The sequence below is a fragment of the Gymnoscopelus braueri genome (assembly GCF_963280865.1).
Source record: "Gymnoscopelus braueri genome assembly, chromosome: 10".
Lineage (NCBI taxonomy): Eukaryota > Metazoa > Chordata > Actinopteri > Myctophiformes > Myctophidae > Gymnoscopelus > Gymnoscopelus braueri.
Genome location: NC_137611.1, coordinates 17,052,345 through 17,073,544, shown reverse-complemented (window position 1 = coordinate 17,073,544; position 21,200 = coordinate 17,052,345). Strand labels below are relative to the sequence as shown.

Genomic DNA, 21,200 nt, shown 5'->3' with positions numbered 1-21,200 from the left:
CAAGTCAAGTCTCAAGTCATTTTCATTTGTGCAAGTCAATTCACCAATTTCACCAAGATTGTGTCTCTTGGCAATTACTGTGTTATATCATCATCAAGTGTCCACAGTGATTTTGGAGACATACTGTACAAGGTTCTGGCTCAGTAAGAGCAGCATTTCGTCTTTGTCCAAGTTGCATAATTCAAATGGAATGTTTTTATGACGCATTTGCACAATGTTTTAGTTAGGAGTCATGTTTATAATCATAATCCTTTATTCTTCAAAAACACAATCTCTGCAGCAACATTTAAAGACAAACATGTAATTATGTCAGACAAAACATTTTCTTTTGTAAAACTGGAAATGGAACTTCATGCACGCACATCCACACCATGGACCAAAAGACACAGAAAGCTGATTGGCTGACACTTAAAAAGTTGCTGTTCAATCAGATCTCTCATTGGCCGCAGCTATTCATTGGGAGCGATGCACCGTCGCCATGTTTTGTAGGGAGAGCTGTGCCTGCTAATGCATGTTTATGCCCCATGTATGTCTGTTGAAGCAGGAGGTCTCTCCACAATTAAGATGATCATAACTCTAAATTCCCAATCGATTTTCACGCAGTTTGGTTGTTGCAAATGGCAGACATTATTATAAATTATATTATGATATAGGATACTTGGATATATAAAACGGGAGGGTTTTCATACCAAAAACACTGTATATAGATAGTAACAGCAATGGTTATAAAAACAGAAACAAGTTTTAGTCACAGAGGTACTGATCTGGTACACAACTCATACAGTATTTCTTCCAGTGGAGTTATGGCAAGCTGCCCTACATAATATGGGGGCTGTGTTGACTAGCAGCCCATTGGCCAATGAGGCGTCTACCTATTTATGTCTATGGTCCTCACATGTATCCTGCTGCGCCGTGGCCCCTCCCCTTGCAACTGACAACAAACCACACCCCACTGCCACAGTGATAAGCATAGGGATAAACGTTGACCTTGCACTGAGACCTTTGCCTTTTTGACCGATTTGAAAACTAATGATAATAGTAATAATAATTGCATAGGACCTAACCTTACGAAACCAACTCATCTTCCGACTTTGATCCAAATTGGATTCAAATTGGAAGGAGTGTTCCTTCTGGTATACTGTGACAAATGGGAGCGATCGCAATGGACCTGCTCCATTAGATGCTGGTGTAATAGATCAAACAGTGATTAAAACCATACATTCATAGAGAAATCTGCAACGTTTTCCTCAGACAATATAGTGCCACAATATTCATGATATTTAAAGGCATACTGTGTATCTTTTTCAATTAAACAAAAGTTATTTACGAAAATCTTTAGCATTAAATCCATTAAATATAGCTTTTCCTTGTACAATTGGTGCCCAGAAAGTGTCTGTGCCACGTTTTTGGCATTTACACTACTGTATGCCATAAGTCATTATTTTTGCATAGTTGGAAGAAGAAAAAAAGCAAAATGTTTCAAATGTGAATATGTATAGACATGTTCATTAATAAATAAAGTGCAGTTACTGTCAAGAGAGGACGTGTCTATGGCTTTGATTCCACACCTCTCACATCATGACAGATGTGAGGGGATATTTCAAGTTGGCCCTTTTTCCTCTTATGCTTTGAACATTGTGTACAATAAGGAACCGTAGCCAGAGCTTAACGTATTTTCTTGTTTTCTTGTTGGCAACTTTTAACATTGTACTACTGCAAATGAGTGGACAGGAGGGAAAAACATCACCTAAAACACTAGAAAGAACAGTCCAGAACATTGACCTCAGAATCAGTCAATTGAATGAGCGTCCTCCTATCCTACTTCTCCAGCATAATGTGACCTTGATCTAAATCAGACTAACCGGCCATTCAACTTCACACTTCCCAGTTTTGACTGCTAGCACGGGTCAGGTGGAAATGTCATGCTGTGGTTAGCGTGACATCAGCGAATCACAGCTGGCTTGGTACCAAACATGCTGAAGGGACTGGAGAGAGAGAGAGAGAGAGACAGAGAGAGAGAGAGAGAGAGAGAGAGAGAGAGAGAGAGTGAGTAAGAAAGACAAAAATGATTAATGAGACTGCAGGGTAGTCATGTATTTTATCTAGATGCAGTGGGGTAAAGTAACTAAGTACATTTATTTACTCAAGTACTGTACTTAAGTACAATTTTGAGGTATTTTTACTTTACTGGAGTATTTCCAATTTTCAGTTACTTTTTTACTTTTCTACTCCACTACATCTCAGAGGCAAATATTATACTTTTACTCCACTACAATTATTTGACAACTTTAGTTACTAGTTACTTTGTAGATTTGTATTATTATTACAAAACATACATTAACCACTTGATCCCTATATACTTCGCCTATTTGATCTGCTATTTTTCCCCAAAAAATTATACATTTCGAACTTGTGAAATGGGGACATTCTGCACAACGAGTACTTTTACTTTTGGTACACTAAGTACATTTTGATGCCGATACTTTTGTACTTTTACTCTAGTACATTTTTAACACGGGACTTCTACTTGTAACAGTAGTATTTCTACATCGCACTATTGATACTTTTACTTACAGTATATGTAAAAACATGTGAGCACTTCTTCCGTCACTGCGTTTCACAATACAAAATCAAATGCCTGGACACACGCTCACCTCTTGATGTGAGGAGCAGCAGAGGAGGAGGAGCTTCGCACCAGCAACCTCCTGGTCGAAGAGGAGGAGAAGGACAGAGGGACCTTGGAGGCGGACTTTGGGGGAAGAGGGAGGGTGCTGTGGGAGGAGGAGGTCTTAGACAGGTGCAACCTGGATAGAAACACACAAACAAATATAGACACAAATGCTTGGGTAATGCTTGTTCAAGCTGTAAATAGTTATGCTGTGTGGTAGCAACGAGAAGAAAATGTTAGGGAAACGGAAAGTGGTATGACGAATTTCACTGGAGGGGACTGAACCTGTAAGAGTCATTTTAGATTTGAGCTATAACCATTATTTTATACTTGGGGCTATTTTAGAAAAATCTTATATTATATATATATTTTTTGAAACAACATTTGTAACTCAAATATTTGCTTCTGGGGGTCCCTGGAACAAAATATTTGACAAATGTTTGCTTTAAAAAATATATATTCAAAGATTTGCACGATTTTTCAAAAATAGCAGATCTACAAGCTCATAGCGCTGCTCATAATAGCGGCTCATAATAATCGTATCAGAGATTTTAAGTTATCGTGAAATTGTCCTTCATCATACACTAGGATGAATTAGCGTTTGTTGAGCTGCAAATTCAATACAACCTCCAAAAATAGCAGATCTACAAGGTCACAACGCGTGTTGTGAGCTTGCAGATCAGCTATTGTTGGTGAACGTTCCTCCCCAGAATAGGAATGCTGGGGGTTCAAGTGGTTAACAAAAGTGACATTTTAAGTTTTAAGCATATTTTGATTATCCCGATAATATCGTTAATCGCAATTATTTTTGCCACAATAATCGTGACATGTAATTTTCATATTGTCCCATCCCTAATCACAAGCCCAGGATCCCAGGGTTACCTTGTGGAAGAGGCAGATCTAGACAGGAGGCGTTGACCTTTCAGAGCTCTGAGGTTGTCTCCCTGAGTCAGGGGTGCATCTATGCAGTTATTCTACACACACACACACACACACACACACACACACACACACACACACACACACACACACGTAAATAAACAAACAAACACACACATCTCTAAGCTTTAGCCTTATGTCAGAGCAATAATTTTCAGTACAGGTAGGCATTTTACAGATCGAACACAGTCGACTGGCATGATTCAATTGACTTTATCTGACTGATCCAATCACTGGCATCACTTAAAGCTAATAAAATGTAATTTGGTCCAATCTGTAAGGTAGAGTACGTTAATACAATATAACGTATACAATTGGGGTGGTTGTATTTTGTCTCCCTGAACTTCTATTCAGACATTTAGATCGTGTCAAAGGTCATGTCTCACCTAGACACAGGATCTGACACGAATTTTGACCTGATGGTCAAGATTCAATATATCCCCCCCTGAGCAAGCAGGCAGACTCTATTAGCTCAATGGTAAAGATTTCAGCACACTGCGCAGGAAACCGGGTTCAAATCCAGGGTAGAAGAGGAAAGTTACATAGTGCAGCTTTAATTCTCTTCTTGGCAAAGTCCGTGGAGCAGAATCATGAGAAAATGGTTTCTAAGCACCTTCTAGATACAACTGGTATTGATTTAGAACACGTCCCGCCCCCTTACCTCGTCCAGGCTGTATGACTTGTAGAGGGTGGTTTTGATGGACAGGTCGTCCATGCTGGAGACGAGGCGGGACATGAAGCGATGATCTGAAGCGGGATCGAGCTGCTGATGCTCCTGTTTCTGCAGCTGTAGCTGCTGCCGTCGGCTCTGCCTCTGCTGTAGGAGCTTCTGTTTGGACCGATGGACGTCTCCCTGCACCCACAGACTGTGCTGTTTCCTGCACACATACAACACGCAAGGGAAAATAGAACACTCTAAATCACTGGTTCCCAAACAGTGGGTCAGGACCCATGTTTCTGTCGCGGACCAATTTTTCTTTGTCGCGAGTAAATATCCATTAAAATTAAATGTTTTTGGACAAAATCTCTAAAAGTAATTAAAAAAATCGACCTCCTGGTGGCGCTATAACAGACCGATCTGAAACATTCGGGGCAGAGGTTCTGCTCTGGCATCCAGGGAGTGTGTGCAAAGTTCCGCAGCGATCGGCCAAAAGGTGCCGGAGATTAGCTGGTCACAGACAGATGGACACACACGGACAGACGGACGGACGGACACACACACACACACGCACGGGCGGACGGATGGACGGACGGACGGACATGGTGCAAAACATAGTCTCTGCCACGCTTTCGGCCTGGCGGAGAAAATAAAAAGTAACATTTCTTTTTGGCTTTTAGGCTTCATAAACAAAAGGTGCACGGGGCAGATATGGCAGATATCAGACATATTTAACTACTTTATACTTTTAAAAAAAGGTTTATAGTGGAAAAAGACGATCTATAGGCTCAAAACGTGTTTTCAGCTTATAGGTCTGCTATTTCCACTATTTTTGAAAATGTTTGAAAATATACGATTTTTTTTACCATGGAAATGATTATGACGATTCTGCAAAAAAGATATTGCGATTATCTCCAAAAATTGCGATTAGGCGATTATGTAATAATTGTGACAGGCCTATGCGTGCGTGCGTGTGTGTGCGTGTGTGTGTGTTTTTCTGTATCTCCAACTAAGTTAAGACTCACTCCTCCAGGAAGTCCTGCTGTGGTCCGATGATGGAGCCGGGCCGACATATTCTGATCCAGGCGACAGCCTCAGCCGCAGTGAACCTGAAGTGCTTCATCAGGTAGCAGCCAATCAGAGTGCCTGTACGGCCTAGACCAGCTGGGATTGGATAGTTTTTAGAGACATATTAATAACTAGAGGTAAATTGACGGTACATCAATGAAACTTACAGCCCAGTGACACCAAAAACCAACACTCCTTTATAGCTCATACACAGGCATATACATATAACACACACACATACACACACACACACACACACACACACACACACACACACACACACACACACACACACACACACACACACACACACACACACACACACACACACACACACACACACACACACACACACACACACACACACACACACACACACACACACACACACACACACACACACACACACACACGCCTGCACCCTCATCAGTGTTGCGATGTCTGCTTATTATAAGCAACTTTGGGCTTGTTTTCCTGTAAAGTCGCTTGCAAATATTGGTGGTTGTGGTTTTTGGGGCTCGTTTGGGGCTTGTTTCAAAAGCTTATTTGGGCTTGCTTTCTTATGTTGTTTAAACCAGTGGTTCTCAAACATTTTCATGTCAAGCACCCCCTGATTAATATGTATTTGTCTGCAGACCTCCCATCTGAAAATATTGTATGCCATTGCCAGGGACCCCCAATACAAGATTTGTGTTGTTAAAAATTGAAAAAAATATTTTCTTTACATTTTCTTCAAGATTGTTTTGAAAATAGCTGATCGGCTATTTTCAAATAGCTGATGTTTATAGCTTTAAAGGTCTCATGTAGCCTAGTCGCTTCTTTTGGGCTTGTTTTCACAGACCTGTATTCATATTGTTCACAACGTTCAACGACAGAAACTCAATTAAATCATTAATCGCAATTATTTGAGCGACAATTAATCGTCAAGTAAAACTTCACAATGGTGACAGCCCTACCTTTACAATGCACAGCCACCGCTCCCTCAGCCGTCTCACACACGTGCAGGAAACGGCGGGTGATGAGGTCAGAGGGCGTGGTCCCATCCAGGAAGAACAGGTCGTGGTGCTCAATGCCCGCCTCCTCAAACCGCCTCCCCTCGTACAGCTTCCTGTTGAGACGGACCACGTCCGTCACGTTGTTTTGGCGAAAGTACGGAAAATAGGCTTCTGGAGCATGTAGAGGATAGCCTAGAGAGTAGCACAAATAATTAGCACCGGCAGTTTGATGTGCAGTATTCAGATGTACCGATAGCTTTGGGACCTTTGGTTGAAAGGTGTTGAACTGCATGTTCTCTACTCTACTCAGTGGTGGAAAAAAGTACTCAAATGTTTTACTTAAGTAAAAATATCAATACTGCATTATAGAAATACTCTGTTACAAGTAAAAGTCCTGAATTAAAAAATTACTTTAGTAAAAGTACAAAAGTATTGGTATCAAAATGTACTTAAAGTACCAAATGTAAAAGTAGTCATTATGCAGAAGGTCCCATTTCAAAAGTTTTCAAATGTATAAAATGTGTAAAAATCTATTTAAAATAGCAAATCTACAAGCACACAATGCGTCGCATCGCGGCGCATTGTGAGCTTGTAGATCGGCTATTTTCAAATGGCTAAAATGTAAATAGGGCTGAGGTGGTTAATGTATGCTTTGTAATAATAATCAAATTTTACAAAGTAACTAGTAACTAAAGTTTTCAAATAATTGTAGTGGAGTAAAAGTACAATATTTGCCTCTGAGATGTAGTGGAGTAGAAATAAAAGTACTGAAAATGGGAAATACTCCAGTAAAGTAAAAATAATAACTCAAACTTGTAAAGTACAGTACTTGTACTTAGTTACTTTACACCACTGACTCTACTCGCTTTTGGTACCAACTACTTTGTTTTCCACTGCAAATAGTACTAATTGCAGAACAAAAACGGTTTCTCAAAACCTTTTAGGGGAGAAAGGCCATGCAGTTGCTCAGTATTGATTCATTTCACATTTACAAAGGCTAGTTAAAAGATTTGTTAACAGCATCTTGGAGCTTCCGTGCGGTATAGGGGAGTCTATAGGGGTACAAGAAGTGATACCAAAAACATATCAGGCACCAGGTACTGAAGTGAAAACCAAAAAAGAACAAAGAGCAGAGTCGAGTCGAGTTGAGTTGAGCCTATAGCATGCAGTGGAAAAGCACCATCTCATGTTGTGATGGTTGTTTTAGACAGTGGTGGAAGAAGTACTGACATTTGTTTGACTTAAGTAAAAGTAACAATACCACAATGTAGAAAGTAAAAGTTTACCTGAGTATGAGTACAAAGGTAAGTAAAAGTACTCATTATGCAGTATGTCCCATTTCACAAGTTCATCATGTATGAAAATCTTTTTAAAATAGCAGATCTACAAGCTCACAACGCGTCGCGAATAGCCAAAGTATATAGGGTTGAAGTGTTTACTGCATGTTTTGTAATAATAATCAAAATCTACAAAGTAACTAGTAACTAAAGTTGTCAAATAATTGTAGTGGAGTAAAAGTACAATATTTGTCTCTGAGATGTAGTGGAGTAGAAGTAAAAGTATTGAAAACTGGAAATACTCCAGTAAAGTAACAATACCTCAAAATTGTACTTGACTACAGTACTTGAGTACATGTACTTAGTTACTTTACACCACTGGTTTTAGAGACTCACCATTTTCTATCTTACTGCGAGGATGGGGTCCACTGAACGCCAGAATCTTCCCCGGAATGATCCAGTTCATATCGCCATTCTCTACCCGCTAAAGAGAGAGAGAGAGAGAGAGAGAGAGAGAGAGAGAGAGAGAGAGAGACAAAAGAGATGTTGAAAGAAAGTCAAATCGACAGCCTTAGCCGCAGTGAATCTGAAGTGCTTCATCAGGTAGAAGCCAATCAGAGTGCCCGTACAGCCTAGACCAGCTGGGATTGGATAGTTTTTAGATACATGTTAATAACTAGAGGCAAATTGACGGTGCATAATGCAACTTACACCAAAACACAACACTCCTTTATTGCTCATACACAGGCATATAATACAACACACTTTCTTTAACACACACTCTCCTTATCCTCATTATACAGTACACATGCATGCACGCACACGTGCACGCACGCACACGCACACACACACACACACACACACACACACATACACCTGCACCCTCATCAGTGTTGCCATGTTTGCTTATTATAAGCGACTTTGTAAATATAATATATAATATAAACACTGTAACCTAGTTATTGCTTTTCCTGTGCATGCAGCACAGGACAGGAGACAGCGAGACACTGTTGTCTCGCCGTGATCTGCGAGACACTGTTGTCTTGCAGATCTATCTATCTATCTATCTATCTATCTATCTATCTATCTATCTATCTATCTATCTATCTATCTATCTATCTATCTATCTATCTATCTATCTATCTATCTATCTATCTATCTATCTATCTATCTATCTATCTATCTACAATGTGTCAAGCAAAAGTAGTGAAAATAGATGTGTTGTGAGCTTGTAGATCGGCTATTTTCATTATTTAAGAAAATGTTTGTTCCACTGTAACGGTTTTGGACATACTAGGTCTCCACCACGACAGTGAGGGAAAACAATGCATTGCAGCTTCACTGTGAAAGCCGCTGCTGACGTTAATAGATAGTGACAGCTAATCTACTGACGAATCAATGGCAGCCATTATCGTTGTGTCTTTACCTCATAATGTTCATATTCCTCCACATCAAAGCTTTCAAAGTCCAGAAAACCATACTGTAATGCCTGAGGGAGAGACAGACATGGTGGGTGGTAGACAGACAGAGACACAGACAGACAATGTCACGCAAAGGGTGATTTATACCTAGTTGCCAGTGTCACCCACGCACTTAACCCATTCAGACTTGAGGCCGATTCTACAAATGTCTTTTTCTGAATAACGTACGTTGCTATAATTATCAGTGGTGCTCTTTTTCATGTCAAGCACCCCCAAAATCATATGTAGGCTTTTTGGCCGCAGACCCCCCATCTCAAAATATTTTGTTCCAGGGACCCCCAGAAGCAAAGATTTGGGTTAAAAATGTTTGCTTTAAAAATATATATATATTCACAGATTTGCACAAATGTTCCTGATTTTTCAAAAATAGCAGATCTACAAGCTCATAACGCAGCTATGAGCTTGTATATCTGCTATTCTTTTTTAAATAGTGACACACACACTCATATATTTGTAGCTAAAATCTAAAACGACTCAGATGCTGGACATTATGTATAATGAGTACTTTTCATTTTACATTTCTTTAGTATATTTTGACGCCAATACTTTTGTACTTTTACTCAAGTAAATTTTGAATACTGGTTCTTTTACTTACGTAACGAAGTATTTCTACATTGTGGTATTGCTACTTTTTCTAAACAAAATGTGAATACTTCTTCCACCACGGTTGAGTTGAAAGCGAATGAAATGAATCTGAACGGACAGAGTGAGACAGAGGACAGCTTGTTATTCAAGCATCCACCGCAGCATGTTTTTAAATGTGACCCGCAAGCCACACTCTGTGATGTCATTCTGATCCCTCACTTTGATGACCAACCCTCCCCCACCCGACCGCTGCTAGCTGACTCCTGTCTCCCTCAACTTTAATAAGACTAAAGGATTAACCATGGGAACATGACGGGGACAGACAGAGAGAGAGAGAGAGAGAGAGAGATACAGACAGAGAGATAAGAAGGGAGTATGTTTGTATAATGAGCCAGGCTGTGTACCTTGCGTATTCCTTGTAGGCAGTCGAGGATGGTGAGGTTATAAGAGCACTCCACCACCGATGCGTCCCTAGAAGACACACACACACACACACACACACACACACACACACACACACACACACACACACACACACACACACACACACACACACACACACACACACACACACACACACACACACACACACACACACACACACACACACACACACACGCGCGCACACACACACACACACACACACACACACACACACACACAAACACACACATGATATTAAAAACTGAATAAAGTAAAAAATATAATTTGCTAATATTTAAAATGTAGTGCAAATAACATATAGCCATTTATAATAATAGAAAAGAAAAGAAAGTAATATCTTTAAGATATATAATTTTGTTGGCCTAGCGTAGTTGATTCTAGCCTATTGCTGAGTCTCCTATCAACAGTACCTATGCAGTGACTGAGGCCAGTCATCAATATTGACCTCACAAATGTTACAGTGAGCTACGCTGCCTTTGGGTATAATCAGTGACACCATCGACATCAGCCTGTATGTGCGCGCACGGCACGCATACATGTGTGTGTCAGCATGTGTTTGTCATGATCGTGCAAGGCACAGGTTAAGCTGGGATTTGCCGCTTTCCCAGTCTCTCTGGATGGGCAGCAAAGAGAGTAATAACAGTCATCACAAACACACGTGTGACACACACACACACACACACACACACTATTTTGGGCATGAAATTACAGACAACATTTTTGAAAACAGGGCTTAAGTGTTTAAGGGCAAAACAGGACATATAATAGAACAAGCCCATAGAACATCCAGGCCAAGACCATAAATTTGCTTGAAATTGAGTTATTTCTCGGCAAGCGACAAAGTATAAATGAGGCCTTAGAGTACCTAAAAGGCAGATAGGCTGTGTTGTTCCCTGAGATCAGAGTCCTGTACGCTTCTTCTGGACTCCTCTTCAAATAGATTACCTGGAGGGAGAGAGAGAGAGAGAGAGAGAGAGAGAGAGAGAGAGAGAGAGAGAGAGAGAGAGAGAGAGAGAGAGAGAGATACAGAGACAGAGACAGAGACAGAGAGATGGATTATTTTTCTTTACTAAATTAAAAGTAACATGTTGAGACAATAGCGTGATATTTAATCTAACTACTGTAGTAATGTATCAGCTAACCAATCACCAAACTCCCAGTGGCTAATCTGACTTGGTATTTCTGCAAACAATGTATACCATCACACAGTCATAGGGAACAATGTTTCAATTTAGGTACAGCATGTTTTTGTTATTTAAAGATGGATACGCCACAATGAGGGTTTTTAATTTCAACTCTACAAAAATGGATAAATGCTCATGTCCCAAATTACACAAGCATTAATAGAACACCTAATGAAAGTTTATGTAAGGGTTGAGTTTTCGCCTATAATGACATAATGCCCAAAATAGGGATACCAGGTTGAAAAGTGAGAGACGGATGTTCAGTTATGATAAATGGATGTTTAATGCTGCGTTCACACTGGCAGCTACAAAAGCTACAGTGTACAGTCTACCCATTCATTTTCAGTGGAAACCAGTGACATGAAGACACAAAGATTCGTATCTGTGTATCTTTTGTATCTGCCAGTGCCAGTGTGAGGGCAGCATAATGGATGTATGAATCTATAAAAGGATCTATGTATGATAAATGTCTCTATGTATGTAAGGTGTCAGAATGGATGAATGAATGGGTGGGTGGGTATTGGTTGACAGACAGACAGACAGACAGACAGACAGACAGACAGACAGACAGACAGACAGACAGACAGACAGACAGACAGACAGACAGACAGACTAGCATACAGATAGATAGGATAGCATACTTACAGCATAGGCACCTATGAGGGCAGCAGCATTGGCTCTCTTTCTCTGGTCATAGCTGGTGTAGTGGACTAATTTCTTTCTGCATATCGTTAATGACTGGAACGACAAAAGTAAATGAATGTGTCTGAAACATTCTGGTAAGACCCTAAAGTGGGTTGTAGGAAAATAAAGTTAAGAAAAGACCATATCGTGGATGAAATATTGACAGGATTGACAGTTGACCTTACCTTAAGCTTTTTGTTGAGTTTGCAGCAGTACTTGTACAGCATGGCCAGGTTGAGGGGGCCAAAGTCTGCATAGAAACTGAGACACACACAGAACCAGTGGTGTAAAAAAGTACTAAATTTATTTACTTAGTATCAATACCGCAAGAAATAGAAATACTCTGTTACAAGTAAAAACATTTACTTGAGTAAAAGTACAAAAGTATTGGCATCAAAATATACTTAAAGTATATTAACCAAAAGTGAAAGTACTCATTACGTAGAATTTCCCATTTCAGAAGTAAAAAAAATTATAATAATAATCTAAACGTTTGGGTCGCATGAAGATCAGCTATTTTCAAATAGCTGAAATGGTTAATGTATGTTTTTTAATAATAAGTAATTAAAGTTTTCAAATAATTGTAGTGGAGTAAAAAGTACCATATTTTCCTCATTAGATGGAAGTATTGAAAATAAAGTTCAGTACAAATACCTCACAATTGTACTTAAGTACATTACTTGAGTACACCATGCAGCCAGATTCACATGTTACTTTACACCACTGTGGTGCAGCACAAAACAACCCAGGATCATGTAATTATGTAGCTACAGTATGTAACCAACGAAAGATTATCAGTGACCTCATCATTAGTGCATCTGGAGTCTTACGAGTGCTAGGAATTTGCTGTGGCCAGAACGTTCCTTGCCTCAATGAACACCATAATCTGTTATGACTCAACTTGTAGTTTGTTTTTGTTTTTACAGCTAACAAATGTTCTCCCAATTTAGATGCTGCCAATTTCCAGTGGTGGAAAAAGTACTCAAATGTTTCACTTAAGTAAACGTATCAATACTGCAATGCAGAAATACTGTTACAAGTAAATGTCCGGTAATCAAAATGTAGGCTACTTCTGTAAAAGTAAAAAGGTATTGGCCACAAAATATACTTAAAGTACCTAAAGTAAAAGTACTCATTATGCAGAATGTACCATTTCATGAGTTATCATTATGTCTAAAATGTATTTAAAAAATGAAAATAGCAGATCTACAAGCTCACAACACGTCACGATGCTACGCATTGTGAGCTTGTAGATCGGCTATCTTCAATTAGCCAAAGTTTAAATAGGGTTGAAGTGGTAAATGTATGTTTTGGAACAATAATCAAAATCTACAAAGTAACTAGTAACTAAAGTTTTCAAATAATTGTAGTGGAGTAGATGTAAAAGTATTGACATTTGGAAATACTCCAGAAAAGTAGAAGTACTTAAATGTTTTACTTAAGAAAATGTTCTTAGTTACTTTACACCACAACCAATTTCCCACATGCACTAGCTGCTTGTTGTTGGCATGCCAACCCCCATTGTTGGGTCGGGGAGGGAGTAGAATAGAAAATCACATGTCTCCTCCAATACACTTGGAGTCACCAGCCAATTCTTTTCATTTGACAGTGAGTTGTTTCACTGTCAGAGCATGGTGTATGTGTCAGGGTTCATGCTATCTCCCCCAGTTCCAATTCCATCTGAACACGCGCCCCAGCCAATCGGTGATAAGGATACGATGCCCTGCCGGCTTTCCACCCATGAACACTGACAATCATGTCCGTTCAGAGTATTTTCCCTCGAGTGACTCTCAATCTTGTATACGTAAATAACTGATAGAGTAATTTATTATCACCAACTGGCACCCAGCATGTGTGCTCCCATGATCCCATCAATGTTGGCCAAACATCATTGCATGGTTAATAAGTCATGGGCATTTTAATTTCTTCTACAAATCAATCTTTTCTCCAGGGACTAAATGCATTAAATAAAACACAATGAAAGCGTAATATTTGTGTGTTGGATTATCTATCTCAAGCATCCTAAAAAATCAAACAATGGTAGGCTATGCTGTGGAACATGGTGGTCAGTAACTTATGAGTTGTGGTCAATGGGCTAAAAATGTCAGAGCACTAATGCACAATAGAAGGACAGGAGAACTTGATAGACAACATGTTTTAAACTAAAGAGAGGATGTTCGTGGAATGTGTTGGTCTGCTGCCCAGAACGTCCTCCGGTAACCCAGTATCTCCTCTCACACTGTGTCAGCCTTGATTGTAGCTGATAAGCCTACTGCGACAGAGATTGATGATGGGCTGATGTTACGTCTAACGTCTTATCTCATCTTATCTAACTCTGCAGCAGAGCGGTTGTTCCCGAACTCTGAGATGGTAAAGATTTGTTGCCTTCTCATCTGGCTAGCAATCACTTTAATGAAATTACATTTATTTGATCGCTTAACAGGTTTCCATCTCTGTTCAGTGATGTTCCAACTCAAACTACAGTTTTAACCCATTCAATCCACGGGAACGCATCTGTGTCATTTTAGATTTGAGCTATAACTATTATTTTATACTTTGGCTATTCAAATAGCAAATAGCAGATCTGCCAGCTCATAGTGCGGCACCGAGTGCCTCTGGGGGTCCCTGGGACAAAATATTTTGAGATGAGGGTCCCCGGCCAAAATCATATCATTTTGGGTGGTCCTTGACATGAAAACGTTTGAGAACCAATAATATAGCAACAAAAGTTATTTAAAAACAACTGCAGGGCTGAATACCTGTTTTAAAAAAAAGACATACTGTAGTTCGTGTGCCTGGAGTTCTCCTTGTCTGGTTGAGTTGAAGTGATTAGATGGTTCACCCAGATTCATCATTCATTACAGAACGTTAGAAAGGTGAACGCTGTAACTGTGCCCGATTCGTTTCCATTACGTATGGAAGATTGCATTGACAACCAGGGTATAGCCAGGTTGCTTCCTACGTGAGCAACCTGGATTTGTTAAAAGGTTATTGTCGACTGACCGAGCGTGCGTCAGCCACATCTCAGCATTTGAGACACCTGACTATTTTCTACAATACACTATGTTTTTTGGTATGCGCAATGCACCAGCCACATTCCAGCAAGTAATAAACATTGTTTTAGCGGGTGTGCCAAAAGGCAATGCTTATTTAGAGGATGTCATTGTGTATTCCTCGACTTGCACAGACCACATGCGGACCCTAGAGCAGGTGTTCATCCATTTATCCCAGGCCTCTTTGACATTGAATCTAGGAATGGCCGGTTATGGTTACTAGTGCAGTTTTTTTAAGGTATTTTTAACCCCCATACTACCTTACTTAGCCCTACAACAAATGTCTCCTGAATGCCAACATGCCTTTGAGAGTGTTAAATCTCTCAAAATGTAAGGTGTAATGCCCCTTTACTTAATTCTAATTTCAGCCGGCCTTTTAAAATTCAGGTGGGTGCGAGAGTGCTGTCAGGCCCTGTTCACCTGACTGTGCATGTGCTTGTTAGCCTCTCTGTACATACAGTAGCGGCCCATTCACTGACCTTTTCTTTCATTTAATGTAAGCTTCATCTGATTCACCTTAATACATTTTTTCCATTATTCCACCGTCCCGTTGTTGCATCCCTTACCCCTATACCCAGGAGGTCGTAACATAAACAGTTCCTCATGTGTCATTTAAGCTGGTTTCCACCACACACACAGCGAGGTCTGGAGGTCTAGAGTTGAAATAACACTGCGCAGTATCAGATTTATTTGACTTATTTCCAAGAAAAGAAAGTCTCTGGGATCTTTCTATCATTCTGTTGCCAAGAGACGATTTAGCAGCCAGCTTATACTGTAGATTCATATGAGAAAATAAATATATCTTTTAATCTTTTTGGACTGACCCTGGTAAAGCTCATTTAACTCTGCTCTGGAAAAGTAGCGAGCCCTTGGCATCACAGGGGTTTGAAGAAGCCACATTTTAATTAAATGACATAGTCACAATATGGTGCTAGATACAAATATAGAGTCTACAGATATGTCATCAGGGTGATTTGACACCTAAACAGGTCTTTGCAAAGAACCGACATAATGACTTCACTGCCGCACATGTTCTACAATGCTGTTTAACTACCTGTAAGTAGATTATGATTCTGTGTCAGCTGATTTATGGAATGTTGTGCTTTTCTACCTTGTCATGTTATAGAGACCATGTTACATGTCTTAGTTCGAAGTCACACCCATATACAACCTAACTAAACTCAGTGCCAGTGGCTCTTATTCATCAGAATTCAGTGTTGAACCTACATGTACAAGCTAATATGGATATTGAATACGGCAGGCTTGGCAGCTTTAGTTTACGATATTTATCAAACTTCATGTAAGTCTACATCAAATTACTCTATAGCATGGGGAAAGAATTGAGTCTTATTTAGTGGAGGAATTCCAAAATGGACCTGAGGTGAATGCTTAAGGTTCTGAAAGGTTAACATGCTAAGAACCACTCAACACAAAACTATTTTATGTCGCATGCCCTTCTGTTACGATTCTAAATGTCTCTACTAATCTGCTATTGTCTCAGCCTGGCACAAAAACAGTGCCAGGCTGCCTATAAAGCCTCTAGCTGTCACAAACTGTCCTGTCTGTTGAAGTTATACATACTAGAGAAATGCTCTGTAAAGACATAACATTCCTGCAGAAATGTAATGATATGCATTCTAGATCAGATGAGGTTAACTTTAGGTTCTGGTCTATTAATGGCTTCTAACACAGACCTAGTGATGAAGTTACCGTCCAGTCTAAAATAAATGATACCATACACTGGTTGCCCTAAATCCCTGTTCATCACCGGAACACAACAACTGATCTCATCCTGACCTATATCTTGTAGTGGCATCAAAACCATGGCTTATCTTAATGTAGTGCTTCACATACAGGCAGAGAATTCAAATGAATGATCAGTTAACTTGTTAGTATGCTTTGGATATAAGTGATGCAACTTCTCATCAAATGAATGACTTGTGTTGTCCCACTGGGCACAGTATATTGTAATTCAATTCAGAATGAATGGCTCACTTCTCACAGAAATGAATGGCCTATAGGCTACTCTCAATGGAAATGGCTGGCACAATTGTCATTCAGACCTAGAATACAACTGGATCATGTGGACCTACTTCTCAATGGGAAAAAAGGAAGGAAAACGTATAAAGGAAGGAGTGAGATTAGACTATATAACTACATCTGGAATGAAGGATGTGCTGTATATTTTCTGTCTTTAGCTCACTTTTGCACACTTTTGGAGTCGCATAGACTTCTTGCATCACATGGTTATCCTGCGCACAGGTTTAGTAGGGGTAAAGTACATGCCCACCACCGTGGATTCTAGGGGTTCGAATCCACAGCGGTGGATCCATGTACGGGGGAGGGAAGCCGGGCGGGCGAGGGTGATCTTTGTCACTGCACGTACTCCTACGAACTGGGGGTGGCACCTGTCAGCGGGGAATGTTAAACGGGAGGAGTAGAGCGGAGGCATTACGTCCTCCCGGTAGGGTGCAACAACAGTGGCAAGCAGTGGGAGGAATTAATTGGCATACCTAATTTGTCAGAAAAAAAGGGTAAAACAAAATGTGGCTACTCTAAATAAAAAGAAGTTTAATTATAGGGTAAGTGATATTTTTGGGTGAAAATATTATTTTTATTATCTTTTTTTTTTAAGGTTAAATCACTATATTCTGATAGTAATCATTCGGTTGTTCAGACGTGACGTTGCGCCCCGCTAGAATAACTTCCGGGTCCCAGTGTGTATTTTTCCAATATGCGCAGTGTTGTGTCCCTCGCTGTTTTAACAGATCTGAGACTAAAATAACGACTTGAGTGTCATTCTACCGCTTTCCTGGCAACGACAAAAAGAAGAGGAAAGCGTTTTTTTTATTTACATCTATATATAAATATATAATATATATAAATACATATAAAAAATATATATTATAATGTGAATAATAATAATAAATAAATACAAATATAAATATATATATTAGCCTACTTTTTACTGTCTATGATATTAGCATTAAGACCCTTATTAACCCTCAATGGTTCATTTCTGAAAAAGGAGGTTATTGTAAAAAGATTTATGGGTTCCAACATGTTTGTTTACAATGAAGAGTGGACGGCGCTGGTGCCTTTTGGACCCGGACGTGACGTCGGACTACAAAATGACGTCAGACTTAAGAACCGAATTGCTATATAGTGCTTGCTCAGGGGTCTCCCTGCCTATCCAGCTCTTTAATAAAAAGAAAACACATTTTCAGGTGGCTGAAAATGTGTTATTCTTTTACCAAAGAGCTGGAGAGACATGAACAAACACGCTATAGCAATGATTACTATCAGAATATAGAGCTATTTAACACTTATTTTAACAAAATATCACTTACCCTACCTTTTAATAAATAAATAAAATGGGGAAGTATACTCATTCAATTGAACTCAGAGAGTGTACAAATGGAACCAAATGGACCCGTAATGGTCCATTTGGTTCCATTTGCACACTACAAATAGATAAGTTAACTGAGGATTTTGCTTTTAGGCCTAAACTATATCTGGCCAGTGGCCACCATGTCGGGCAGTGCTTCACTTCTAAGTGTCAGCATGATGGTTCTATTCTCTGCTTACCTCTCATAGATGAACTCCTCATCCGTGCTGAAGTAATGTGTGTTGGCTGTATTCTTTGGTTTGACACGGACAGTGGCAAAGTACAGGCGATCTGTGATGGACAACAGACAGACAGATTGACAGGCAGCCAGACAGAGCACCAGGCACATAGATTGATGGGCAGATGAATAATAAACAGGCAGACAGGAAAGCAGATGGGTTGACAGATAATATGGGCAGATGACGATCAGGCAGACGAGGAGCAAATCGCATGTCGCACAGAAAGGGAGGAAAGACCAGTGTTGGAAGAAGTACTCACATTTTTTGCTTAAGTAAAAGTATTAGTACCAGCCAGGTAGAAATATTCTGTTTACAAGTAAAAGTCCGGTGTTAAAAATGTACAAAAGTGACTGCAATCTGTGTGTAAAAGTACAAAGGTGTTGGCATGAAAATATACTTAAAGTACCAAAAGTAAAAGTACTCATTACGCTGAATGTCTCATCCCATGTCACATGTTTTCATAAAGAAATATTTTCAAAAAAGCAGATCTAAAACAGGTGTTGTGAGCTTGTAAATTGCCTATTTTCAAATAGGCGAGTAGTATAAGGGCTGAAGTGGTTAATGTATGTTTTGTAATATTAATCAAAATCTAGAAAGTAACTAGTAACTTAAGTTTTCAAATAATTGCTGTGGAGTAAAAGTACAATATTTGGATCTGAGATGTAGTGGAGTAGAAGTAAAAGTATTGCAAATTGGAAATACTCCATTAAATTAAAAATACCTCAAATTTGTACCACCACTGGGAAAGACTGAGGAGGTCAGCCAAGAGCAAAACATAGGAACATATTCTTTTAACTATTGTTGAACTTCATCAGTAGTAATGAATCATGTCATCTTAATGCCATTGTACCTCAATAACACCGATAGCCTATATTATGTTTTGATTAAGTTTCTTTATGCCTAGTTAGACAACAGCAGTATCCACAAGTTTCCTAGGGCATTGTGGGCATCACTTCCTGTCAATTTGATCAGGGATCAAATCGAAACTTGTGGATAGGGTAACATTTTTGAATGAGAATCACTCAGCATTTAAAGGTAGGATAAGTGATATTTTTTGGTTAAAACAAAAAGTATTTTGTTAAAAGGTTAAAATACTATATTCTGATAGTAATCATTGCTATAGAGTGTTTGTTCAGTAACAGATGTCTCCCTGTCTCTCCAGCTCTTTAATAAACAGAAAATACATTTTTCGGTAGGTGTCAAAATCTCAGCCAATCAGGAGAAAGTACCCATTTTTAAGCTTAATTTGTATAGTGTTCCAGTTCCAATTTTGCCTGCTCATTTCTTAGTGTCATCACTTCAAATTTCACTTGTTTAATCTATATCCTGATTGAGTTCTCTATCCTAATTGGATAAAATTGGAAATGAAACTGAAACGAAAATGCATTTTCTGTTTAATAAAGAGGTGGAGAGACAAGGAGACTCCTAATACTGAACAAGCACTCTATAGCAATGAGTACTATCAGAATATAGAGCTATTTAACAATTATTTTAACCAACGCAAATCACTTACCCTACCTTTAAGTAAACTATAGGGGTATATCAGAAGTTGTGCTATTATTGAAAATATTTGTTGAAGAATTTGAAATATTTAATGACATTATATATGAAAACTAAAATGTCTGCTGGAAAATGTGTAATTAATAAATGTTGAATTGGTGTTCACGTGTGCTTTAATAAGGCTTTGTTTTTCTCCATAGGCAATAATAGGCAGTATAGGCTAAATGTATAATAGCTTGAACCCCCTTTCATGAACCCATGCATGGGACGCTTTACAGTACATCAAAGCAATGAACATTAACAATGAACAAACAACCAACCAAACAAAACAACAAACAACTATTAGCCATAATGTATATCCTAGTTTATTACTAGTTCATATTACCTACCTTTGACAAACTCTGACGCACCACACTGTTCATATTCCTCTGCCATTGGTTATATTATTGCAGAAAAAGTCTGTTTTTAATGTCCGCCTGGGATTGAATTAAGATCCTGTCACAGTAGCCTACAGTAGTCTTACAAATCTTCATAAAAAATACAAATAAAAACAGTACAGTGAGCTACAAGTCTTCATAAAAAATATAACTAAAAGTACAGTAGGTTACAAGTCTTCATAAAATATAAAAAATAAAAACAGTAGGCTACAGTAGGCTACAAGTCTTCATAAAAATTAAAAATAAAACAGCAGAAAAGTGACCAAGGGGTTAAAATGTGAATGGAATAACTGGTAACAAGGTCGGTGTCGCTTGACTATTTCTCCATGATTTCTCGGCTCGAAACAAAGTCCCAGATCATCACGAATAGTGTGAAAAGAGTGATGATGATGATGATGATGATGATCACCCTATACTTTCATCCTGCGATGACCCACGCATTAATACTCGAAACAATGAGTCAAATCTTCAATGCAAATTAATTCCAGTCCGGACACCCAAGCCTCCAAAACCTTCACACTCCTCCTTTAACAACTCATTGTCTTTCTGACACACAATCCGTGGAAGTAAAAGTGTTCATAAAGTGTTCCAGCGTGATTC

The 21,200-nt window shown here is 39.1% G+C and overlaps 1 protein-coding gene across 1 annotated transcript in view; it reads right to left on the bottom strand.

The window, feature by feature from the left end:
- Positions 1 to 248: 248 nt before the first annotated feature.
- Positions 249 to 21,200, bottom strand: part of LOC308093713 (dual specificity protein phosphatase CDC14AB-like) — a 21,005-nt gene continuing 53 nt past the window's right edge. Inside the window, exons 1-14 of the mRNA XM_080440043.1 lie at positions 20,553 to 21,200; positions 18,625 to 18,715; positions 12,169 to 12,244; positions 11,945 to 12,037; positions 10,981 to 11,060; positions 10,076 to 10,142; positions 9,032 to 9,094; positions 8,002 to 8,089; positions 6,290 to 6,520; positions 5,291 to 5,429; positions 4,269 to 4,485; positions 3,551 to 3,642; positions 2,655 to 2,804; positions 249 to 1,985 (exon numbers count right to left, since the gene is read on the bottom strand). The exon at positions 20,553 to 21,200 is cut by the window's right edge and continues 53 nt beyond it. Coding sequence (XP_080296169.1) covers positions 1,943 to 1,985; positions 2,655 to 2,804; positions 3,551 to 3,642; positions 4,269 to 4,485; positions 5,291 to 5,429; positions 6,290 to 6,520; positions 8,002 to 8,089; positions 9,032 to 9,094; positions 10,076 to 10,142; positions 10,981 to 11,060; positions 11,945 to 12,037; positions 12,169 to 12,244; positions 18,625 to 18,715; positions 20,553 to 20,598 — 1,476 coding nt within the window. The 5' untranslated portion in view covers positions 20,599 to 21,200 and the 3' untranslated portion in view covers positions 249 to 1,942. The remainder of the gene's footprint in view (positions 1,986 to 2,654; positions 2,805 to 3,550; positions 3,643 to 4,268; positions 4,486 to 5,290; positions 5,430 to 6,289; positions 6,521 to 8,001; positions 8,090 to 9,031; positions 9,095 to 10,075; positions 10,143 to 10,980; positions 11,061 to 11,944; positions 12,038 to 12,168; positions 12,245 to 18,624; positions 18,716 to 20,552) is intronic.